Source organism: Apis laboriosa, unplaced genomic scaffold (assembly GCF_014066325.1).
Source record: "Apis laboriosa isolate Shangri-la unplaced genomic scaffold, ASM1406632v1 scaffold17_cov146, whole genome shotgun sequence".
NCBI lineage: Eukaryota > Metazoa > Arthropoda > Insecta > Hymenoptera > Apidae > Apis > Apis laboriosa.
This window is the reverse complement of record NW_025222181.1, coordinates 2,139,517-2,163,462: the sequence shown is the minus strand read 5'-3', so window position 1 is coordinate 2,163,462 and position 23,946 is coordinate 2,139,517. Positions and strand designations below refer to the sequence as shown.

The following is a 23,946-nucleotide window of genomic DNA, read 5'->3' as shown; positions in this document are numbered from 1 at the left end:
TCTCTCTTTCCTCCTACTCCACTTCGAACATTGCACTCCTCCCCCCCCCCCCCTCCCTCCCTCCCCTCCCCTCTAAATCAATTCAATTGACGGACGGAGACGATGTGTCGACATTGTGACACATTGTGAAACGAGAACGATTATCATTATCAGCACCACCACCACCACCATTCTCCTTTCCCCTGGATGAATTAACGAGTAAACGAGTAATCGAAGATTAGAGGCGAGGAGACAGAAACACCAGCCCCTTGCCCATCAGTACAACGCGTTGAGCAGGCACTGCTCGTCGCTCCAATCCAGCGTTTGCTGCTGCCCCCCCTCCTGTCCCTCCGACTCTCGGGCTCAGCTGAGCTGATAATACTCGGGCGCGAAGTCGTTGGCGAGGTTGGTGAGGAAGTTGAAGTCGGACGAGCTGTTGCTGTTGTCGGCCGAGGGCGGGGGTGGGGCGGCAGCGGCCGCGTGGTGGTGGACCGGCTCCGCGTAGAAGTTGCCGTACGAACTGCTGCTGCTGTTGTTGTTGTTACTGTTGTTGTTATTATTATTATTATTATTGTTGTTGTTGTACGAGTCGCCAGTGTCGGCCTGCGCGCCGCCAGGTGGCGTTATGACGGCTGCGGTGGCAGCCGCGATCGCGGTGGCCGTGGTCGCCATCCCAGGGGCGGTGGAGGGGAAGGGGTCGGGCGAGGAGACGTAGCTGTTGGGTATGTTGGACGCCTCCCCGCCCTGGTGGACGTGGTGTTGGAGCTGGCCGGCCTGCTCGTAGTAGTGACACTTGCCGCTCCTCCCGTACTCGGCCGAGCTAGGGTGGTGCATGGGGCCCGCGTAGCCGGCTGCCGCCTCCGGCGTCCCGGTCCCCGCGTTGGCGTGGTGGTGGTGGTGGTGGTGGTGGAGGTCGTTGTAGTAATGCTGGTGGTGGACCAGTGCGGCGTCCGAGGTGGAGGGATGATGGTGGTAGGCGGTCGCGTTGTTGTGGTAGCCGCCGTAGCCGGCCCCCATGTAGGCCTGATCCTGAGGCTGATGATGATGGTCTGGGTAACCGGCCGAGGGGTAAGCTTGGCTCGTCGTTTGCTGCACGCTCCTCGAGTGGTGGTAGGAGTGATAGGGGGATTGTAGGCCCCCGTTGTAACCGTTGTACTCGCCTGCCCCTGTATACTGTTGTTGTTGTTGTTGTTGTTGTTGTTGTTGTTGTTGTTGTTGTTGTTGTTGTTGCTGTTGATGGTGGCTCTGCTGTTGGTGGAATTGGTTGGGATGATGGTACACGGGGCCACCGGTCGTCCTCGAGGAATTGGCGCGGACGTGGTGGGGGGTCAGCCTGGCCGTGGTCGTGGACGAGGTTGCCTGTTGGTGGTGGTTCTGCCTCGAGTACAAGGACGGGTGAACGTCGCCTCCTTGGTACGAGGAGAGCCTCGACTGTTGGTACCCCTCCCTCGAGCAATAGCTGGCCTGTTGAGGAGGAGGGATCGTCGCTTGCCTGTGGTTCGAAGCGACACCGTTCCTGTAATCTATCGCTGCCGCCCCCGATTGATAGATGGCGCTCTGGTGGTGTTGCTGTTGCTGGAAGTGGTTGTTGTTGTTGTTGTTGTTGTTGTTGTTCCTAGTCCCCGGCCCCTGGTGGTGGGGGGACATGGTGCCCGCGTTGGTCGAGCCGTGCATCATGGGCGCCCCCGCGAGTAGGACGGGGGGCGGAGGGGGGGGAGCTGCGGCGATGGAGGAGGAGGAGGAGGAGGGGGAGCTCCTCGGCCGTTGCATGTAGGCGTGGGTGGCCTGGATGCCTAGGGGGCTGCCTTGCTGCAGTTGGACAGAGACGGGGGTGCCGGGGGTGGAGGAGGGGGTCAGGCTTCTGGCCGAGTTTTGGCCGGGCAGGAGGGGGGTGCTGACGGTCGAGTCGGGCATAGCGAGCAACACCCCGTTGCTGTTCACCGAGCACAGTTGCTCCTTGGACGAGGAGGAGGAGGAGGAGCAGGAGGAGGAGGAGGAGGAGGAGGAGGAGGAGGAGGAGGAGGAGGTGGAGGGTGACTTCTTGCTGACCGAGATGGAGTGCTGCCCCTGTTTGCCAGGCAGGGGGGGACTCTTGCGCCCGCTCTCCACCTTCACTCTGACCACGACGTCGTTGGACGTCGTGGCCAATTTCTTGGCGCCGCTCGTCGGCGAGGTGACCTCGCTCCCGTCCTGCGACCTCGAGTCGTCGTCCGCTATCATCTTCTCGAAGGAGCTGGACACGCTGTTTGTGCTTCCCACGCTGCTCGCCCCGTTGCTGTTGGCGTTGAAGGCTGGGTTGTTGTTGGTCGCTGTGGGCGTGTTGTTGTTGTTGTTGTTGTTGTTGACGAGTCGACGATTGGAGGACGAGGTGAGCTCGGTCACGTCGCCGGGCAGGGTGCTGCCAACAGGGTCGCCCACGCTCGAGATATCACAGTTGTGGCAACTCTTCTTCTCCTCGTTGTCGATCGCCAACAATTTCTCACCCTTGGACTTCTCCATCCCGTCGGACGCCGAACCGTCCTTCTCGTCCCCGTCCTCCTTGCTCAACGTTTGACGCTTGTGCTTCATCCTCCGGTTTTGAAACCACACTTTCACCTGGCAAAAATTATTATTCTATTGTTTTTATCATTATATAAATTAGAAATTGTTATTATTTATTGAAATTAAATTGTTAGGTTACGTTTTTGTGTTTTTTTTTTTTCGAGGATTAATTACGTAGGAGGATAGGAGGAGGAGGAGGAGGATTTCGTTGAAAACAAAGATGGAAGAAAGATGGATCGCGATGGATTGTTTTCGTTGGATGAATGAATAAAATCGGGGAGGGGGGTTTTTGGAGGATGGGAAGAGGAGTTATCTGTCCTCTTACCTGCCTTTCGGTGAGGTCGAGGGATGCCGCTATCTCGATTCTTCGGGGTCTGCACAGGTACTTGTTGAAGTGGAATTCTTTTTCTAGCTCGAGCAATTGCGTGTTCGTGTAGGCCGTACGTAATCTCCTTGGCAGTCCGTTTTCTGCAACGTAACCGCGAGTGTTTTTTTTTTTTTTTTTTCTTTCTTTTCTTGTTCCATTCTTCCAATGGAAAATGCGCCGCGAATGGAATCGGATCTTTGGAATCGTAGTTTTACTACTAGAGCTACTGAATATTCTTTCGTGTTATCGTACATCTTAGATTTTTCTTTTTTGTTATTCTTTGTACAGTAATGCGATACCACGTGCAAGTGACACGGTCTACTAATAAAAATTAGATCCAGAAACTGGCAATTAGTCATCTCAATCTCGATGCTAATGAGGGACGATTAGAAATTATAATCGCGCCGCTTGTTCCCGCGGAGATTAACATATAAATCTGTTTTTTTCTTCGCAAGAGAGCCTCTTTCTTACGAGTCTCGCGTTATTCGTTTAATTACGTAGGCTTGAAAATTGCCTACCTTCGATCTCGATCTTTTATTTTGTCTTCGGAAAAATCGGACGCACGATACTCAAAATCGAAAAATTTATTTTATTCTAAGATTCGATGTACAATAGATCGAAAAATAGAGAATTGTTCGAGAATTACCTTCGATCTCGATCTTTTATTTTGTGTTTGGAAAAATCGGACGCACGATACTCAAAATCGAAAAATTTATTTTATTCTAAGATTCGATGTACAATAGATCGAAAAATAGAGAATTGTTCGAGAATTACCTTCGATCTCGATCTTTTATTTTGTGTTCGGAATTCGGAAAAATCGGATACTCAAAATCGAAAAATTTATTTTATTCTATTCGAAGATTCGATGTACAATAGATCGAAAAATGAAAATAGAGAATTGTTCGAGAATTTTTCTAGAATGCAAATGATGCAATCATCATCTGCATTTTTCACGACGGTTCTCAATTTCTTCCAACGCAAAGCGAAAGGATAAAAGCTTCGAACGATCTCTTTGTTAAATCTCGTGTTATTCGTTAAATTATTTGAAATTGAATCTTGAAATATTTATTTTATTTTACGAAAATTCGATACGCAATTAAAAGTATTAAGATCAAAAAATGAAAATATTCATTCAAGAATTCTCGATTTTTCAGTTTTCTGTCAAACAACACCTTTTCACGACGGTTCTCAGCTCCTTCCAGCACAAAGCGAAAGAGTAAAATATTTAATTTTATGCAAATTTGATGTATAAGATATTAAAATCAAAAAGTGAAAATTTTCTTTGAAGAATTTTTAATTTTTCAGTTTCTTCGCTATCATTAAAAAACGATGGAATCACTGTCATCACCTGCACTTTTCAGTTTCTTCCAGCACAAAGGGTAAAAGATTATTTTATTTTATTTTATGAAAATTCGATATACAATTAAAAGTATTAAAATCAAAAAATGAAAATATTCAAGAATGTTCAATTTTTCAGTTTTCTACCAACAACTATCACCACTTTTCATGACGGTTCTCAGCTTTTTCCAAATTTAAAATCAAAAAATGAAAATTTTCTTTCAAGAATTCTTAATTTTTCAGTTTCTTCGTTACCAAAAAACGACGGAATCACTGTCATCGCCTGTCATCACTTTTTGGCTTTTTCCAGCACAAAGCGAAAGGGTAAAATATTATTTTATTCTATGCAAATTTAAAATCAAAAAATGAAAATTTTCTTTTAAGAATTTTTAATTTTTCAGTTTCTTCTCTATCAAACGAATCACTGTCATCACCTGCATTTTTCAGCTTCTTCCACAAAGCGAAAGAACAAAATACTATTTTATTCTATGCAAATTTGATATATAAGATATTAAAATCAAAAAATGAAAATTTTCTTTTAAGAATTTTTAATTTTTCAGTTTCCACGCTATCAAACAACGCAACAATTGTCATCAGCTGCACTTTTCACTACAGTTCTCAACTTCTTCCAGCGAAACAGTAAAATATTATTTTATTCTATGCAAATTTAAAATCAAAAAATGAAAATTTTCTTTCAAAAATTCTTAATTTTTCGATTTCCTACCAAACAACGCAACAATTGTCACCAGCTGCACTTTTCACTACGGTTCTCATCTTTTTCCAGCTCAAAGCGAAACAGTAAAACATTATTTTATTCTATGCAAATATTAAAATCAAAAAATGAAAATTTTCTTTCAAAAATTCTTAATTTTTCAGTTTCCTATTTGTTTCCTACCAAACAACGCAACAATTGTCACCATCTGCACTTTTCACTACGGTTTTCAACTTCTTCCAGCGAAACAGTAAAACATTATTTTATTCTATGCAAATATTAAAATCAAAAAATGAAAATTTTCTTTCAAAAATTCTTAATTTTTCAATTTCCTACCAACGTAACAATTGTCACCAGCTGCACTTTTCACGACGGTTCTCAGCTTCTTTTATCTCAAAGCGAAACAGTAAAATATTTTATTCTATGCAAATATTAAAATCAAAAAATGAAAATTTTCTTTCAAAAATTCTTAAAAATTCTTTCAAAAATTCTTCTCTTCTCTCTTTTTCAGTTTCCTACCAAACACCGCAACAATTGTCACCAGCTGCACTTTTCACGACGGTTCTCAGCTTCTTTTATCTCAAAGCGAAACAGTAAAACATTATTTCATTGCAAATATTAAAACCGAAAGATGGAAAAAATTTTCAATCCCCTCCCTCCTTCCCTCCCTTAAAAGAGCTTTTGCAATCGCTGTCACCAGCGATCACGCCTCCCTCTCCACTTTCCCAATTCCTCAACTTGTTCCACGCTTGGAAACAATAAATAAACCCGAAACGGGGCTAAAACCGTCGAACGATGCTCGTAAACACGGTCACCCTAAACACCAACGTTGAACGGGAGCAAGCATCGAGCAGGGAGAAAAGGCCGCTTTTTGCCCGATTACCCGAAACCGGCGCCCGCTTAATTAATGATCGTTGAGCCCTCGAGTCTGGGCGAAGGGTTGGGTCCTGGAAGTGGATGGCGCGGACAACGCCGATCAGCGACATCTCTCTCTCTCTCTCTCTCTCTCTTCAACCCCCTCCCGCCGAATTTCGACGCGAAACATCTCCCCGCGGATAATTATTGCCTCTAAGAGGTAAGAAACTCGTCGCAGGAGGTGGAAACGAGGTAAGAAGTGGAGTTTATTATTATTATTATTATTATTATTATTATTATTGTTATTGTTATTATTACAAGGGTTGAGGGAGACCAACGATGTGAACAATCATTAATATGGCTATCGCAGGATAATTACAGGATTTTACAAGAAGATGGCTGACAATGGAGGAGCAATATTTCAATCAAGAGAGAGAGAGAGAGAGAGAGTTTGTTGGTCAAAGGGGAATATCTTTTTGAAGAGGTTCGATTTTGGCGAGAGGGGAGGGGGGTGAGTTGATTGGAGACTGATTACCCCTTTTTTCCCCTCTTTTCGGTTTCTTTGACGATGACGAAACGAGCGGTGATGTAAAATACGAATAATAATAATAATAATAATAATAGGTGTTACGCGCTTTGAAAACACGAGTTGGCGAGAAGTGGCTCGCCTTGGACCAGCGTTTAGAGCGATTGTTGTCCACTGTCGAGTAATGTAATTGAATCGTTCCTTCTTAGAAACGATATTTTTTTTTTTTTTTTCCTCTTTTTTTATTTTTCTTCAGTTGAAGGAGACAGGATTCTTGATTCTTCGCGGATGGGGGGATCAAAAGAAACAGGATTTCGTTTATAATAATCGCGTGTATATTTATCGTAATAACGATGCGTTTCCTTGGTAATCGAAAGGAATGATGTTTATTATTCGTAATTATTAATTGTTGTAAATTTTACACAAAGAGCGTGAGGAGAGATTGTACATTCTTTTCAGAACTGTGGATATATTTTTAAAAAATTCGTAAAGAATTTTTATCATTCCTTCTTAATAATAATGAACATATACCACCATTTTATCGGTATAAAAGTGTTGACTGCTTGAAAACAATAAATAATAATATACAAAAACATTTGAAGTATCGAAGAAAAATAAATAGATAGCATAGTATAAAATTTCAGTGAACTTTAAATTCTATAACAAAAAGAAATCTCGTTTCAATATTCCTTATATTTACCAGAAAATCGCAAACAATTGTTACGTTCCTCTTTCTCCTCGAGAGCGTATATATATATATATATATATATATATATATAGAAGAGAAAGAAGGGGAAAAAGAGAGAAGAGAGAAAGAAAAAAAAAAAAGAAAAGATGAAGCAGCATAGGACGTGACGGTAAGAGGGTGTACGATTTTCGGAGGGCTGAGATGCTAAACTACCCCATGGCGTGCGAGTGGACTAGGGGTGGTTCCGCGATGAGTCGTCAGGGGTCGAAGGAGAGAGAGAGAGAGAGAGAGAGAGAGAGAGGATAAGGAAAAAAGAAAAAAAGAAAAAAAGAAAAAGAAGGAACGGGGGAGGATGAGGGTGAAGGATGGAGAAGAGGTGCGGGGAGGTGCTGCAGCTGTATAAGTCTGCACGTGGAGTTTTCATAGAGTAACCAGGAGGGGAGGGGGAGGGAGGCGTTGGAAGCGTCGCGTGAGTGACACGGCCCTTATCGATATTTCCATCTCCCAGGATTTCCCCTGGAGAATAATCTTTAGCCGTCGATACTTTTGCAAGATCGGTTCAGAAGAGGTGCGCAAAACGTGCACGATTTATCTTTCTATCGAGTTTACAAGAAGAAGCAAGATGCATATATGTGTGGATCGTTGGTTGCGTGGATCGAGATGAAATTAAAATACGGAATAAAAACGAGTATATTAATTCCATCCTTCGAATAAATACATAATTACTCGAATAAATTTTACGGATATTAATTCTTGGTATTCGTAGCCGATGTAAGCATCTATCGATAAATCACGGAGAGCGATCGTTGTTCTCTCGTAAAGCGCGTGTTTTTCTAGTCGTCGTTGAGATTGATTTCGTTGAATTTTGGAAAAGATAATAAGATAATAATTATTTGGAGTTTTGATACGAGTACAACTTGTGCGATTGAAATTTTGAAGATAAATCATAACGCATTCGCGTATCCACGCTTCAATTATCCCGTATCGTGTTATAGATTGCACTGAAATTCCATTGATGAATGCATAGTTTGTAAATTCACGTGTCGAATCGTCTTTCTATCGTTGAAAAACTCGAGGACGAAGCAATTTTTATCCAAATCGAGGAAAATTTCAAGTTGATCACCCGGTACATGATCAAATTATCGATCGCACTAAAATTTCATCGATGAATCGACGCATATCCCACAAATTCACGCGTTGAAAATCAAAGATTCGAGGACGAAGCAATTTTTATCCAAATCGAGAAAAATTTCAAGTTGATCACCCGGTACATGATCAAATTATCGAATCCGCTAAAAGTCTATCCATGAATCGACACAAATTCGAATAAAAAATTCTAAGACGAAGCTACGTGCATCCAAATCCATGAAAAATTGATCACCCGGTATATAACCAAATTATCGATCGCACTAAAATTTCATCGATGAATCGACGCATATCCCACAAATTCACGCGTCGAAAATCAAAGATTCGAGGACGAAGCAACTTTTATCCAAATCAAGGAAAATTTCAAGTTGATCACCCGGTACATGATCAAATTATCGAACTAAAGATCCACCGATAAATCGACACATATTCTACACATTCGAATCAAAAATTCGAAATAAAGGCAACGTATACTCAAATTCATGAACGAATCGATGAATGAAAATTAATCACCCCATATATAAAATTATCAATTGTACCAAAGTTTCATTGATAAATCGACACATATCCTAGAAATTCATGCATCAAAAATTAAAAATTCGAAGACAAAGCAAATGAAAATTCCACAAATGATAAATCCACACATATATCTCACAAATTCAAATTGTCTCGTCAAATTGTCTGTCTATCGGCAAGAATTCGAAGCAACTCTATCCAAATCCACGAATTAAAAATTCCAACTTGATCACATAACCGAATTATCGCTATTGCGCTAAAGTTCTGTCCATGAATCGACATATATTCCACAAATTCAAATAAAAAATTCTAAGCATACCCAAATCCACGAAAAACTCGATCACCCGGTACACGACCAAATTATCGATCGCACTAAAAATTTCATCGATGAATCGACGCAATACCCCGCAAATTCACGCGTCGAAAATAAAAAATTGTAACTTGTATCCAAATCAAGAAAATTCCAAACTGACCACCCGGTACACAATCAAATGATTAAAACGCGTTAAAGCTCCATAAAATCGATAAAATCATCTCACAAAACTCGAACACTCACAAAAATTCAGAAAACGATGGATCGAATATTCGGGGAAAAATTCCATTATTCTCCTCCCTTATCGCGCATATATATATATATATATATTCGTTAATTACGCTGCTTAAAAGTCAAGGTCGGCCTGCCTATTAACGCGTCACCGTCCGACATTTACACACGGTGGACGGTATCCTTGTTCCATCGGGGTCCGGTGCAATAACGGAACGTTGCAGCCGACCATAAATCATCCCCGGGGTCTCCTATGAAATTAGCACTGTGTTCTCGTGCGAATTCACCGGAGCAGCCTACCTACGCCAGAATTTATAGAACTCCGATAAAACGAGCTTTAGGTGAAGTCTGACTTAACGTGGCACGCTTCACTGCCTTCTCTCCTCTTTCCCCCCTCCTCCTCTCTTTTTTCCTTTCTCCTTTTCCTCTTCTTCCTTCCTCTCTCTCTCGCTCGCTCNCTCTTCTTCCTTCCTCTCTCGCTCGCTCGCTCGCTCGCTCGCTCGCTCTCGTTTTTTCTCTCGTCTTTTCGTCGTTCTCATCGGTGGATCGATCTCGCGTTCTCTCGGTTCCATTAAGTATCGCGCGGCATCGTTATCGGGGATCGGGATCGGAACGCCGCGGCTCGATATTGCTCGCAATGGGACCGATAACGTTATGGGGGAAGAGATTCTTGGAAATGAATCGGTCGGTGGCGGTGGAAATTTTTTTCTGTTTTTCTCCGTTTGATATTAGGGAGGAGGGGAGTGGGGCGAATTTACGAGGTTACGAAGAGGAATGTTACGACTCGGATTCACGATCGAATCTGTATTACGTGGTGTGGTATGGAGATTTTACGTATCTTCTGTTTGAGAAGAATCGGATCGTGAATTCTTTTTGAATGCTCTTTTTATTTCGTGTTTTTTTTTTTTACTTTCATTTAACATAAGATTAACATAAGATTTTAAGTTAAAATTTAAACTATTAATCTTCAAAATTAAAAATAAAATTAAATTTTAAATCTTAATTATAAAATGATTTATATCTACAAATCATAAAAATATTGGAATTTTATATATCACTTTAGCTTTATGATCAGGAATATTAGGATCATCTATAAGATTTATTATTCGAATAGAATTAAGTTCTCCAGGATCATGAATTAGTAATGATCAAGTTTATAATACAATTGTAACAAGTCATGCATTCTTAATAATTTTTTTTATAGTTTAATTGGTGGATGAATTTGGAATACGGTAAGTGTAAGTGGAAATTTTCTGTTTCTTTTTTCTTGTTTTTTTTTTTTCTTTTTTTTTTTATTATTATTTCAGGATCAATCGAGGGAATCTCCTCGTTTTTTCAAGAGTTTTCGAGTTAAACAAGTACATCGACCTCCCTGTGCCGTGTACGATTAATCGATCCCCGTCCTTGACGAGAGGGTTTGATATCATCGGCTTCTCCTCTTGCAAAGAGAAACGATCGTTAAGGCGTAATATTTAATTCCACGATATCTTCATTTCCTGTGAAAATAATTACGGTCTCTACCAACCGATTCCACCAACCGTGGTGTGGTGCTACCCTTATTAAATTTTCTTACACGGTCATCGCTTACATCCTCCTCATCCTTCTCGTTTCTCGTTTCCACGCTTTTACATTTCATTCTTTTCCTGAAACTTTACCAACGAGGAATCACATTTTTTAAAAATATTTTTATATTATTTTCGTCAATAATTTTTTGATCGATTATCGTACTATGTATTATTATTATTATTATTACGTTTATTCTTTTATTCTTTTTGAAACTTTACCAACGAAAAATCTCGAATTTTCAAACGTTCACATTTTTTAAAAATATTTTTATATTATTTTCGTAATTTTCATTAAAGTCGTATTATTATTATTACGTTTATTATATATTTCGTTCTTTTCTGAAATTTTATCAACGAGAAATCTCGAATTTTCAAGCATTCACATCTTTTTAAAAATATTTTTATATATTTTCGTAATTTTCATTAAAGTCGTATTATTATTATTACGTTTATTATATATTTCGTTCTTTTCTGAAATTTTATCAAGAAATCTCGAATTTTCAAGCATTCACATTTTTTTTAAAAATATTTTTATTATTTTTATTATTTTTTATATTTTCATCAAAATTGTATTATTATTGTTATTATTATTATACCACGGTGTAAGAAATTTTGGTTAAGAAATTACATCCTCCTCCTCCTCCTCTTCCTCGCTTTTTCATTTCATTCCACTTGAACATTCACATTTTTTCTTTTAAACATTTTTATATATTTTCCCCAATAATTTTCATCAATTGTTGCACTATGTATTATTATTATTATTATTACATTTATTATACATTTTCATACATTATTTCATTCTTTCTGAAACTTTACCAATTTTCTCGAATTTTCAAACAAATTCATTCGTTTCTTCTTTCAAATATTTTTACATATTTTTAATACCTATTGTCGTGCTACTTCATTATTATTATTATTATAGAGGGTACAAAAAATTTTTGGTCAGGGAAATTACACATTTTTATATATTTTCATCAATAATTTTCACCAATATGCCGTTTGTCGTACTACGTTATTATTATTATTATTATTACATTTATTATACATTTTCATACATTATATCATTCTTTCTGAAACTTTACCAACTCGAGCAATCTCTCGAATTTTCAAACATTTCTTCTTTTAAACGTTTCTACATATTTTCGTAATTGTCGTGCTACGTATTATTATCATTATTATTATTATTATTATTATAGAGGGTGCAAAAAATTTTTGATCGGGGAAATTACTGCGCGTGTAACCGCACGAGCCATAATTATTGAAACCGAATGGCTGTGTCGAGGAAGGAGGGAGGAACGGTTGGTCGCGGAAGAGAGAGAGAGAGAGAGAGAGAGGGTGGCGTGCTCGAAACTCGGCAAATCCGGCGCGCGTGGGCTTTTCGGTGGATAAGGGCGTGCGGCGGGGTGTGCGGAGGGAGGCGAGAGATGGAAGTATCGCGTGATTGACGCGGGCCTCATCAGCATTTCGGTCTCCACCGATTGGCTGGACGGACCTGTCAATCAGCCGATATCCCGCGCCTATTGGTCGCGGTCCCGCCGCTCTGTCGTCGCCCCCCCCTCCCCCGTTTTTCAAAAACCGAACCGTTTCCCTGGTCAATCTTTGTCCCATTTGCCCATCTCCCCCTACTCTTTTTCCAACAGAATAATAAGAGAGATAAAATTGATGGATATATATATATATATATATATACAATTTTACAATTTGATCTTAAATTTCGAATAAATTCAGAGATTAGATTCGTACGTTTGAAAGATTGGATGGATAATTAATAATAATTCCATCACCTTAGCAAAAAAAGGAGAAAAACATGGCCACGCCATGACAAGTCGAATAAGCTTGGAGATCGGCTTTGCTTTCTTCGTAATAAGCGTAAGGTGACCTAACCTAACCTCTAATATATCTCTTACGAGATATACCCACGTATTTTTCCCGAGTGAAAGGAAAGGAAAACTCGCGAGTCGAGTTCGTTGGGATACACTCTATGATGGCGAAACACGATCGAGGAGATGAAATTGTACTCGGTTACAAGCGAACCGAGGCGCGAAAGCTGTTGACCTTTTCTAACTAAAAATAAGGGGGAGGCACTTTTTTGAAACACGCGAATTTATTAATTTGTCGCGAAATTTTCTTCGAAAGTTTACGCACGAGGATGGTGGGCGAGTAACGAAGAGGCGAGGTGAGCGCGATTCCTGGTGCCACCCAGGGGATATAATATTATTAGTCATCGATGACGTAAGTGTCGGTAAGGAATGAAAATAAGAAGTCGTGGAACGGTGTACAAAAGCGGTGATTTATCGCTCGTCATCGTTTGGACGTCTCTGATTTTTCATTACTTTTTTTCCCTCTCTCTCTCTCTCTCTCTCTCTCTTCTTTCTCATCCGTCGGTAAGAATGGTTCTAGAAAAATGGACGATTTCTGGCTCTCTCTCTCTCTCTCTCCTTTGACTTTGGGGATGGTGGTCATCTTTTGATATGACACACAGAAATGTTATATACAACGACAAAGGAGATTGTTGTTCGATTCGTTGTAGGCTTTTTTCGATTTTTCGATTCTCGGCTAAGAAAATATTTTTTAAAATATTTTTTAATTTAATACGGAATTGAGGGGGGGTTTAATAATACTCGTAGAGAAAATAGACAGAGGATTTCGACTGCCGGTGTTAAAATAGCTATAGCAACGAAAATATCATACTGTGGAGGGGGAGAGGGGAGTCGAGTTGTTGTCCTCGAAGTGGACAAGCGTCGGATGCTCCGCTCTCGAAAATGACGAGCGACGAGTGACGAGTCTGCGAGTCGACTGCGAGTCGTCACCGAAATAGAAAATTATATTTTCTGTGAATACTGCTTGTCTCCTCCCCTCTTTGTATTCCCTTCGAAAGGAAAAGTTTCTCTCCTCTCCTCTTTGTTGCTATCCTCGAGAAGTACTATCGAAGAAGAAGAAGACGAAAAAATATTAATAATTATTATAAAAGGAAGGAATAAATTTAATAGAAGTAAAATTGGATAAAATTGGATGGTTCGAAATAATTGCTGGTGAACGAAAGAATTGAAATAACAGAGCACGTAACGAGTTCGTCGTTCATCGAGCCGTCGGCCGTCGCTTCGTTGGAAGGCAGACAGAAGTCGTCCAACGCGTTCCTTTTGTCTTTCTTCTTACGAGATAAATACGAAAGGAGAAACAATTGTCACGGAATGGAACGGAAGATTTCACATCTTTCTCCACTCTGAATCGTGGGAGGAAGAACGAAGCTACAAATTAATATTTCAAATATAATAAACATTTAACATAACATTTTCAAATATAATAAAAATATAATAATTTTTAATGGAAGATTGGTTAATATTTCTTTGTACATTTTCCTCGCGAAAAAGTTTAATAAAAGCATTGACTGCGACGATCATTCGAGAAAATCATTCGAAACTTCGAAAAACGAAAGGAGAAAGATTTCACATCTTTCTCCACTCTGAATCGTGGAAGGAAGAACGAAGCTACTTACAAATTAATATACATTTTCAAATATAATAATTTTTAATGGAAGATTGGTTAATATTTTCCTCTTGAGAAAATTTAATAAAAGCATCCCCTTCTAATAATCAATAATAAGATCATTCGAAAATCATAGAATTTTGAAAAATAAAAGGAAAAAAAAATTGTCATGGAATGGAATGATTTTCACATCTTTCTCCACTCTGAATCGTGGAAGGAAGCTATTACAAATTAATATATATATATAATTTTCAAATATAATAATTTTTAATGGAAGATTGGTTAATATTTCTTTTCCTCTTGAGAAAATTTAATAAAAGCATCCCCTTCTAATAATCAATAATAAGATCATTCGAAAATCATGGAATTTTGAAAAATAAAAGGAAAAAAAAATTGTCGTGGAATGGAATGGAAGATTTCACATCTTTATCCACCGTTTGTGGGAGGAAGAACGAAGCTACTTACAAATTAATATACATTTTTCAAATTTCAAATTTTATTTTCAATTTTCAAATATAATAATTTTTATTGGAAGATAATAATATAATAATATTAATTGGTTAATAATTGGTTATAATTCCTTTATATTTCCTCATGAAAAAATTTAATAAAAGCATCGAGTTGACATTTGCATCCCCTTCTATATATATATAATAACGCGATCACTCGAAAATCATGGAATTTCGGGAAAGGAGAAACAATTGTCATGGAATGGAAGATTTCACATCTTTGTCCACCATTTATGGGAGGAAGCTCCTTACAAATTAATATACATTTTTCAAATTTCAAATTTTATTTTCAATTTTCAAATATTTTAATTCAATAATTTTTAATGGAATTTTTAATGGAAGATTTTTAATGGAAGTTAACATTCCTTTATACATTTTCCTCACGAAAAAATTTAATAGAAGCATCCCCTTCTAATAACTGCTAATCGTGGGAAGAAGAACGAAGCTACAAATTTATATATATACATATAAAATTAATGTATTAAAATAATACATTTTCAAATATAATAATTTTTAATGGAAAATTGGTTAATGATAATATAATAATAATAATAATTGGTTAATAATTGGTTATAATTCCTTTATATTTCTTCATGAGATAATTTAATAAAAGCATCCCCTTCTAATAATAAGATCATTCGAAAATCATGGAATTTTGAAAAATAAAAGGAAAAGAAAAATTGTCATAAAATGGAATGGAAAATTTCACATCTTTCTCCATTGTGAATCGTAAGAGGAAGAACGAAGCTCTAAATTAATATACCTTTTTGAAATATAATAAAAATATAATAATTTTTAATGGAAGATTGATTAAAATTCCTTTATACATTTTCCTCACGAGAAAATTTAATAAAAGCATCGAGTTGCATCCCCTTCTAATAACGCGATCACTCGAAAATCATGGAACTTTGAAAAATAAAAGGAAAAGAAAAATTGTCATAAAATGGAATGGAAAATTTCACATCTTTCTCCATCGTGAATCGTAAGAGGAAGAACGAAACTACAAATTAATATACCTTTTTGAAATATAATAAAAATATAATAATTTTTAATGGAAGATTGGTTAATATTTTCCTNCCTTCTAATAACTGTATCATTCGAAAATCATGGAACTTTGAAAAATAAAAAGAAAAAAAAAAATTATCATGGAATGGAATGGAAAATTTCACATCTTTCTCCATCGTGAATCGTAAGAGGAAGAACGAAGCTACAAATTAATATACATTTTCAAATATATAATTTTCAATATATAATTTTTAATGGAAGATTGGTCAACATTCCTTTTCTTCTTGAGAAAATTTAACAAAAACATCCCCTTCTAATAATCAATAATAAGATCATTCGAAAATCATGAAACTTTGAAAAATAAAAAGAAAAAAAAAAATTATCATGGAATGGAAGATTTCACATCTTTGTCCATCGTGAATCGTGGGAGGAACCTATTTACAAATTAATATATATAATTTTCAAATATAATAATTTTTAATGGAAGATTAATATTCCTTTTCCTCTTGAGAAAATTTAACAAAAACATCCCCTTCTAATAATCAATAATAAGATCATTCGAAAATCATGGAACTTTGAAAAATAAAAAGAAAAAAAAAATTGTCATAAAATGGAATGGAAAATTTAACATCTTTCTCCATCGTAAATCGTGGAAGGAAGCTATTTACAAATTAATATATATAATTTTCAAATATAATAATTTTTAATGGAAGATTAATATTCCTTTTCCTCTTGAGAAAATTTAAGAAAAGCATCCCCTTCTAATAATCAATAATAAGATCATTCGAAAATCGTAAAACTTCGAACTTGCTTTCGAAACTCTCGATAGAAGAAACTTTTGTATATATATATATATATATATATATATAGATAAGAGAATAACAAGGAGAAAAGGTGGAAGGAAAAAAGTGGTGGTCCAGCCAGGAATTTCCCCCCGTAATCCGTGGTGCACAAGGTCCGGTTCCCTACGTATGTATACAGAGAGTCAGGTGGGAAGGGTCACATGATGGCCGTCTTTGTAATTTGTCTTTTGTTTCCCCTTGGCCCGCGGCAAGAAAACTTGCGGCCCTGGAACAAAGGACGGAAAGAGCCGCTCCATCGAACTGACGGCGAACAACAGGGAACCCGCTTCCTTTTCCCCCTCCCTCCTCTTCCTCTCGCGGGGTGAACGCGTGAAAAATGAGTGACGAGACGTTGGAAACGAAGACGGCCCCGTTTCCGTGTCCGAAACAGGTAGAGAAACGGCAGAGGATCGATATTAAACCCCCTCCCCTCCATCCTCTCTGCATCTCTTCATTCCTGACGATCTGTCATTTTTTGTTTTTTCTCGTGATTTTTTCTCTTTCCATTGGATCGATTCAAAAAAAACGATGGATAAGCATAGATTACATTACAAAGAGAAGAGAATACTTCATCGGATCATGAGATATACTCTGAAGCGTTACACGAGTTTGTAAAGCGAATGATAATTAATCGATTTAATTTTATTTGTGCAGAAATGAAAGAAGCCTGTACTATGAATAGATAAGGATATTATTTATAAACGTGAGTTAAAAAAAGAGCTATATACTTTTTCTTAAACTTAAATTATTTCGAATTAAATGGTTTAATTATTTGGAAGACGAGTTCCTCTATCATATTTGCTTCGATTTTTATTTTTATCTCACGCTGGTGAAATTGTCTGCTAGAAATTGTCGCCGTTTTGAGACACTGGACGTGAAAGTCGAAACTTTCTTCCTCCTTTTTCTCTCTTCGATCCTCTTGAGTTTCTTTTTAACGAAATATTATATATATTTGATTTTTTTTGAAGTGATGGAATGACTTTCACGTCTCCTAGAAGAGATAAATCTCCATCTCGAACTGTTCGATGACAATTTCTATTTTGAAAAAAAGAAAAGGAGAGAAGCAAACTGAAAAATTTTTACAAATTATTTAATTTAATTTAATTTGATAAATTATGTGGTTACGGATTTATTATTATTACGAAACGTTTACTGCTCCAGTTTCCTCCCCTACGATTTTTAAACCTTAAGCTTCTTACATGGAGAACAATATACTGAATAGTTAGATATACTAGTTCGACAGTGATGGCGATATTATTTTCAATGTTTCGTATGGTAAAATGAGTTCTCGTTGTTAAATAACGAGATCGACGAGATGGAGAGAGAAGAAGTGATGGAAATAGAGAAGAGCAGTAAGAGAAAGCCTGTTATTGGAAATCGTTTGCTCTCAATAAGAAACAAGAAAGGCATCGAACATCTATTGAAACAACAAATAACAAAACTTTCCTTCCTCGTATGTACACAAAAATATTAAAAGGTCTTACACATTAATTCGCGTGTGAAATGCGCAATTTGAATATGGCAAGTGTTAGTGGAAGATTACTCGACGAGTGGAGAGTATCGAGCAAGTGGCCGTTGGTTTCGTAACGGATTGGAGGCCCTCTTCGTTAAAGTCGAGGGCCAGCACACGTCGTCCTCTCGCGAACCTTCTCGTTGCAAGAAGCGCGTAACGACAGGGCGAAGCCTTGTTATTAGCCTCCAACTGCATTTTTCCGCGGGAGAGGAAGGTTCCTTTCCGAGAAGCTTAGGCATCAGCATAACTTTCGACCTGCTTCTCCTCCTTTTCTCGACGCAAAAACCGTATTAGTCTCGGCTTATGCGAGGGAAGGGGGTGGTAACCAGAGGGAGATAATAATAATCGCTTCCTTCTATCGTAATTTCTTTCGAATTATTATTCCACGTTTGGATGTGCAGATATTATTCTAGAAAGATGTTAAAAAATATTCTTAAAATTTTGAAAAAGTTGATATTCTTGTAATTATTAATCCTGTATGAACAATTGATGAAATATTATTCCAGAAATATTATTCTAGAAAGATTAAAAAAATATTCTTAAAATTTTGAAAAAGTTGATATTCTTGTAATTATTAATCCTGTATGAACAATTGACGAAATTGCAATAATTGATTTCACGTCATATTGTATTAAACATATTAATCTTAAAATTAAAACTCCAAATAGATTAAGTACGATTGAAATCTTTCTAAAATAAGTAAATTCAATTTTTATAATTATTATTAATATTCCATATCCATCCAATTTTAATATAATAGACGCTAAAATTATTGATAATAAGGTGCCTCTCTACATGAGCTTTTAGTAAAAATTTAAATCAAAATTTAATATTTCTATTATTATAAAATTTAATCTTTATTCGATAAATATAGTAAATAATATATATATAATATAGGTAAAGAAAAAATTATTGTATAAAATATTAAATAAAATCCTGCCAATAACCTCATTTTACAACAATATAAAAAATAATTAATAAACTTATTCGTAAAAGTCATAAAATAAAAATATTCAAAAAATTCATAAAATAATTATAAAAGTCAATTCATAAAAGTCGTCCAGAAGAATATTATTATTATAGTTTATCGATGACGGTCAAAGTCCAACCGAGATCGCGAGAAATAATTCGCGATCATTGCGCAGAGTCGCGATAATTTTGTGGTCAGAGAGGATTTGCTATTTATTTCCATATATTGTCTTCACAATATATTGTTTCAACCCTCAATTTTATTTTCTTTTCGATCAGTTGCACAATCTTTTTATTTTATTTTAATTTAAGCGTTAAAATTCTGTACATATAGGTATATAAAATTTTAATTTATATATATATATCAATATATAATATATAATATATAATATAGGTACAATTTCAATTTCATACATATTTCATATATTTCAATTTATTATTCGAATTACTTGGCATATGTTGATTGATATCTTTAAAAGATATTCAACTGAGATAGGAAAAAATAATTTCGTGGATATTTCGAATATTTTGGCGACAGTAGTAGTACATATATAACATATAATATATAATATATAATATAGGTACAATTTCAATTTATATATTATATTATATCGTATACAATTATTATATTATTACATACAATTTCAACTTATATATTTCAATTTATTATTCGAATTACTTGGCAGATATTGATTGATATCTTTAAAAGATATTCAGCTGAGATAGGAAAAAAATAATTTCCTGAATATTTCGAATATTTTGGCGACGATAATAGTAGATTTTACTTTTACGAAAACGTTGTAAACGATTACTTCTTAGTTGCATTGCACTCGATTTAAAAAGATTGAAAATATTTAATTCGAAAGAGGAAAAATCCCTAATATTTCCCTTTCGAGATCGTATTCGAATCGTAAAATGTTAAAAATGCTAAAAGGCGAGGTCGAGGAAAAGCGCGGCGAAAAATTGGCGAAAGGGGGAGGGGAGGAAGAGAAAAAGTGTTGTGGACCGGGGGGGGCGCTGCTGCATGCAGCTGCCGCCGGCGGCGGCGGCCATGTTGCTTGGCCGCCGTGTGCCGCAACGTGATTATGGTGGACGAGGCCCTTCTTCTTCTTCTTCTTCTTCTTCTTCTTCTTCTTCTTCTTCTTCTTCTTCCTCTTCTTCTCTTCTTCTTCCCCCCTGCAAGAAAATTGGATGCACCGACGGGGGAGAGGAGGAGGAGGAGGAGGAGAGCCCGCGAAACGCGCGTATGCGCGCGCGCGCGCATACTGGCCGGCCGAGTCCAGCGAAGGCGTGCCGATGCAACCTGCAATCATCGGGGTGGAGCGACCACCTTCGACCCATGCGTGCATCTCTCCTCCTCCTCCTCCTCCAATTTCCTTCTCCCCCTTTCTTCGAGGGATGCTTTTTTGGCAGCCATTGATAACAGGGTACTACTTCCAATTTCGAAACGATTCCAACGATGTTGGATTGGGAAAATGTTTGGACCTATAATTATTCCTCAGGAATAAGAGAAAAATGGAAAATTGGAAGAGGCTTGAAACGACGAGTTCCAACCTTGATGAAAAATGTACGAAGACGTTGCGCTAATTAAAGTTAATTAAAGTTAAGAGAAGTTAAGAGAAATTCTCGCACGCTCGAAGCGGATCCTCGATTTCGAGAAATTCGAAATTATTATAATATTATTATTATATATATTATATATAATGTAATATAATAATATTATAAAAATAATATTATTATTAAAATAATAATTATTATTATAATAAAATAAGACTCGATAATTGAAACACTGGATTAGGGGGTTGGATGTATTATATATTTCTTATGTGTCTTTGGAAGCTTTTCTCGCGAGGAAATAGAAAAGGGGATGCTCTTTTATATAAAATATATAAAATATTATATAAAATTGTGTAAAAAAAAATTGTATAAAAATTGTAGAAATAAAGGGGGTCACACGCGTGATGCTGTTGGGTGAATCTTCGATCAAGAAAGGGACGATTATTATGCTTCGAACTTTCTCCTTTCGGGTGGAAGAGCGAGGATAATAAAGGATTTCGAGGAAAGGAAAGAAAGAGAAGGAAGATTAAACAATTAATAATTCGAATAGATACAAGAAAAAGAGAGAGAGAGAGAGAGATATCTGCGAGGCGGCGGCCGATCGCCGGCGAAATAGATTCGCGACACGGAGAGTGGAGCAAGCAGAATGGCCGAGGGTTTTTAAATAGGAAGGTGGGGGAAGGGAGCCGCTATGACCGATCGCGGCTATCCGTCAGAATATTTTTTCCCCCTCCCCTCCTCTTTTCGAGGTATTTCGAGGATCATCGAGCAGTGGCGCCAGTGCTAGAAACGGTCGGCGTAGCACACTTGGAGGTGTACACGCGGTGATCCGCGGGCGATTTGTACGAGTCGTCCTCGAGCTTGCTATCTAATTACGCGAGCCGCGCGTGTTCTAATCGCCGGGAGGGACCGCGATCAATTTCCTCCTTTCCTCTCTTTCTCCTTTTTTCTCGAAAAAGGTTGGGAAGGGAAATTAAAAACCTTTTTTACCGAGGTTTATATAAATATTAAAAAAAGATTACTCTCGTTTGATATTGAATCTGTTCGAAAATATTATTGGAATAGGGAGAGAGAGAGAGAGAGAGAGAGAGAGAGAGAGAGAGAGGAGAAGGATTTCTGGAGGGAGTGGTCTCCGGGGAGGATGAAAAGCGCCATCTTCCCATTAGACGCGAGATTGATTTTGCGAGAGGCTCTCTGAACCGTCGTTACACCGAGGAGCGCTAATGTGATTAAAATAATCGGACGATGATCGAAACACGAAGGAAGGAGGACCGGCCAATTTCGGACGAGCAACCCCCTCCTCTTCTTCTGTAATACCATTAAGAAAATTTCTTCCTTTCTTTCCGATATATATTCAAAGTATAAAGTAAATTTTTTCACACGTTGAGTTGAATATTTGTATTCTAAATCTAAGTGTTTTTCACGTGTTTGGTATATTAAGAAAAATTCGACGGATGAGATTATAAGATGCGAGAGATTAAAAGACACGAAAGATCGGTTGAAGGCGAAATTAAGGACGAGTTCGTGAAACTATGAGATAAGAACGAAATGGATCGATTTGAAATATTTCCGTGTTGACTTGTTGGCAGTGAAAATAATAAATAATAATAATAATGAAAATGTAGGGATACATTTAATTATGCGTGTGTCTGTTAAATATTTGAATTATGCGAAGAAAAAGAAATAGGTAGCAATTATGAAATAATAATTTCAGCGAAGAAATTTTAAATTCTATAAGAATTTCTCGAGTTATTTCTCGAATATTATTCGTGGAAAAAATAAATGTAGTAGTGTTATTCGTTGAATTTACGTATTTAAGTAATACGTTGGGGGAGAAATTCGTTTTCGATATTGTTGCACCCAAAGTTTTTACCCTCGAATCCGAAACTTGGCTCCGCCCCGCCCCTCGAGGATCGGGGGAAGTCTGGGATAGGCGGATAAAAAGTTTATTTTAATCTGTTACAAATTTTAAATCCCCACCGGTGCAAAGTGTCTCGCGGCGGGAAATAAGATGGACCATCCCCCCTCCACGAACACTTCCACCCTCCTTCTTCTCCTAACTTTCCTCCTAATCTCGCGGACGTTCCATCTGTTGTTGTTTTTTATGATATACAACGACGATTTCGTTTCTAAAACAAGAATTCTTTTTTTATGTATATAAATCTTGATTTTTGATGCCTTTCGAAATTCTCTTGTGCCAAAATAAAATAAAGTATTTTCAAAGGGAATTTACGTAAATATTTTCGAAAATAAAATAAAATATTTCCAAAAGAAGCTTATATAAATATTTTCGAAATTCTCTTATGCTAAAATAAAATAAAATATTTTCAAGGGAAACATAAATATTTTCGAAATTCTCTTATGCCAAAATAAAATAAAATATTAAATAAGAGAAGCATAAATATTTTCGAAATTCTCTTATACAAAAATAAAATAAANTTATTTAAGAAAACTGTCAGAATCAGAGATAAATAAGAAAGGAGGATATATAAAACATAAAAATAGGATCAAACGTATAAAAGAGAATCAACATTGCATTTAGCAAGTAGTTTGTGAATTCGAATCCTTGAGACAAAAATTTGGCAAGCGTTATGATAGACAATTAATTTAAAGAGAGCTTTTCAAATTTGATAAACGCACGATAAACTTATGGACTTATTGGTCGAGGAAACAAAGAAATAGTTACTCTATGATAATTTAACATAAAATAAAAATGAAAATTGAAAATTGAAAATATGAAGAAGCAAGAAGAAGTATCGTTCAAACGTGGAAATAGAATAAGAATTATCTGAAATTGGGTATATTATTATTGCTCGTTTCTTCGAAATGTAATGAATTAAAACAATGATAGAAGATAGATAGAATGCTAGAAGATTTGTGAGTCGAATATTAAAAAAAAGAAACAAGTAGAAAGTTTCTACTTTTCGACTCCTATTACGATATGGAACATATATAAAAAAAATCACAAAAAACTTGTCGATTTAAAATTTCAACAAACAAATTTCTCAGACCGAAAATGGAAATTTTTTATTTCGTTTAAAAAATAAGAATTCTTACAGTTTATTCCAAATTCCTTTACTCCAAAGAATGCTAGATTTGTGAGTCGAATATTAAAAAAAGAAACAAGTAGAAAGTTTCTACTTTTCGATTACTGGAACGATGAAGAACATATACAAAAAAAAATCACAAAAAACTTATCGATTTGAAATTAAAACGAACAAATTTTTCAAATCGAAAAAAAATTGAAATTTTTTAACCGATGCGTTCATTTCGTTTAAAAAATAAGAA

General features: G+C 36.9%; 1 protein-coding gene across 1 annotated transcript in view; it reads right to left on the bottom strand.

Moving 5' to 3' along the window:
* Nucleotides 1–239: 239 nt before the first annotated feature.
* LOC122711626 (homeotic protein proboscipedia) overlaps nt 240–23,946 on the bottom strand; it is a 43,630-nt gene continuing 19,923 nt past the window's right edge. The window contains exons 2-3 of the mRNA XM_043930603.1: nt 2,846–2,988; nt 240–2,574 (exon numbers count right to left, since the gene is read on the bottom strand). Of these exons, the coding sequence (XP_043786538.1) occupies nt 343–2,574; nt 2,846–2,988 (2,375 nt within the window). The 3' untranslated portion in view covers nt 240–342. The remainder of the gene's footprint in view (nt 2,575–2,845; nt 2,989–23,946) is intronic.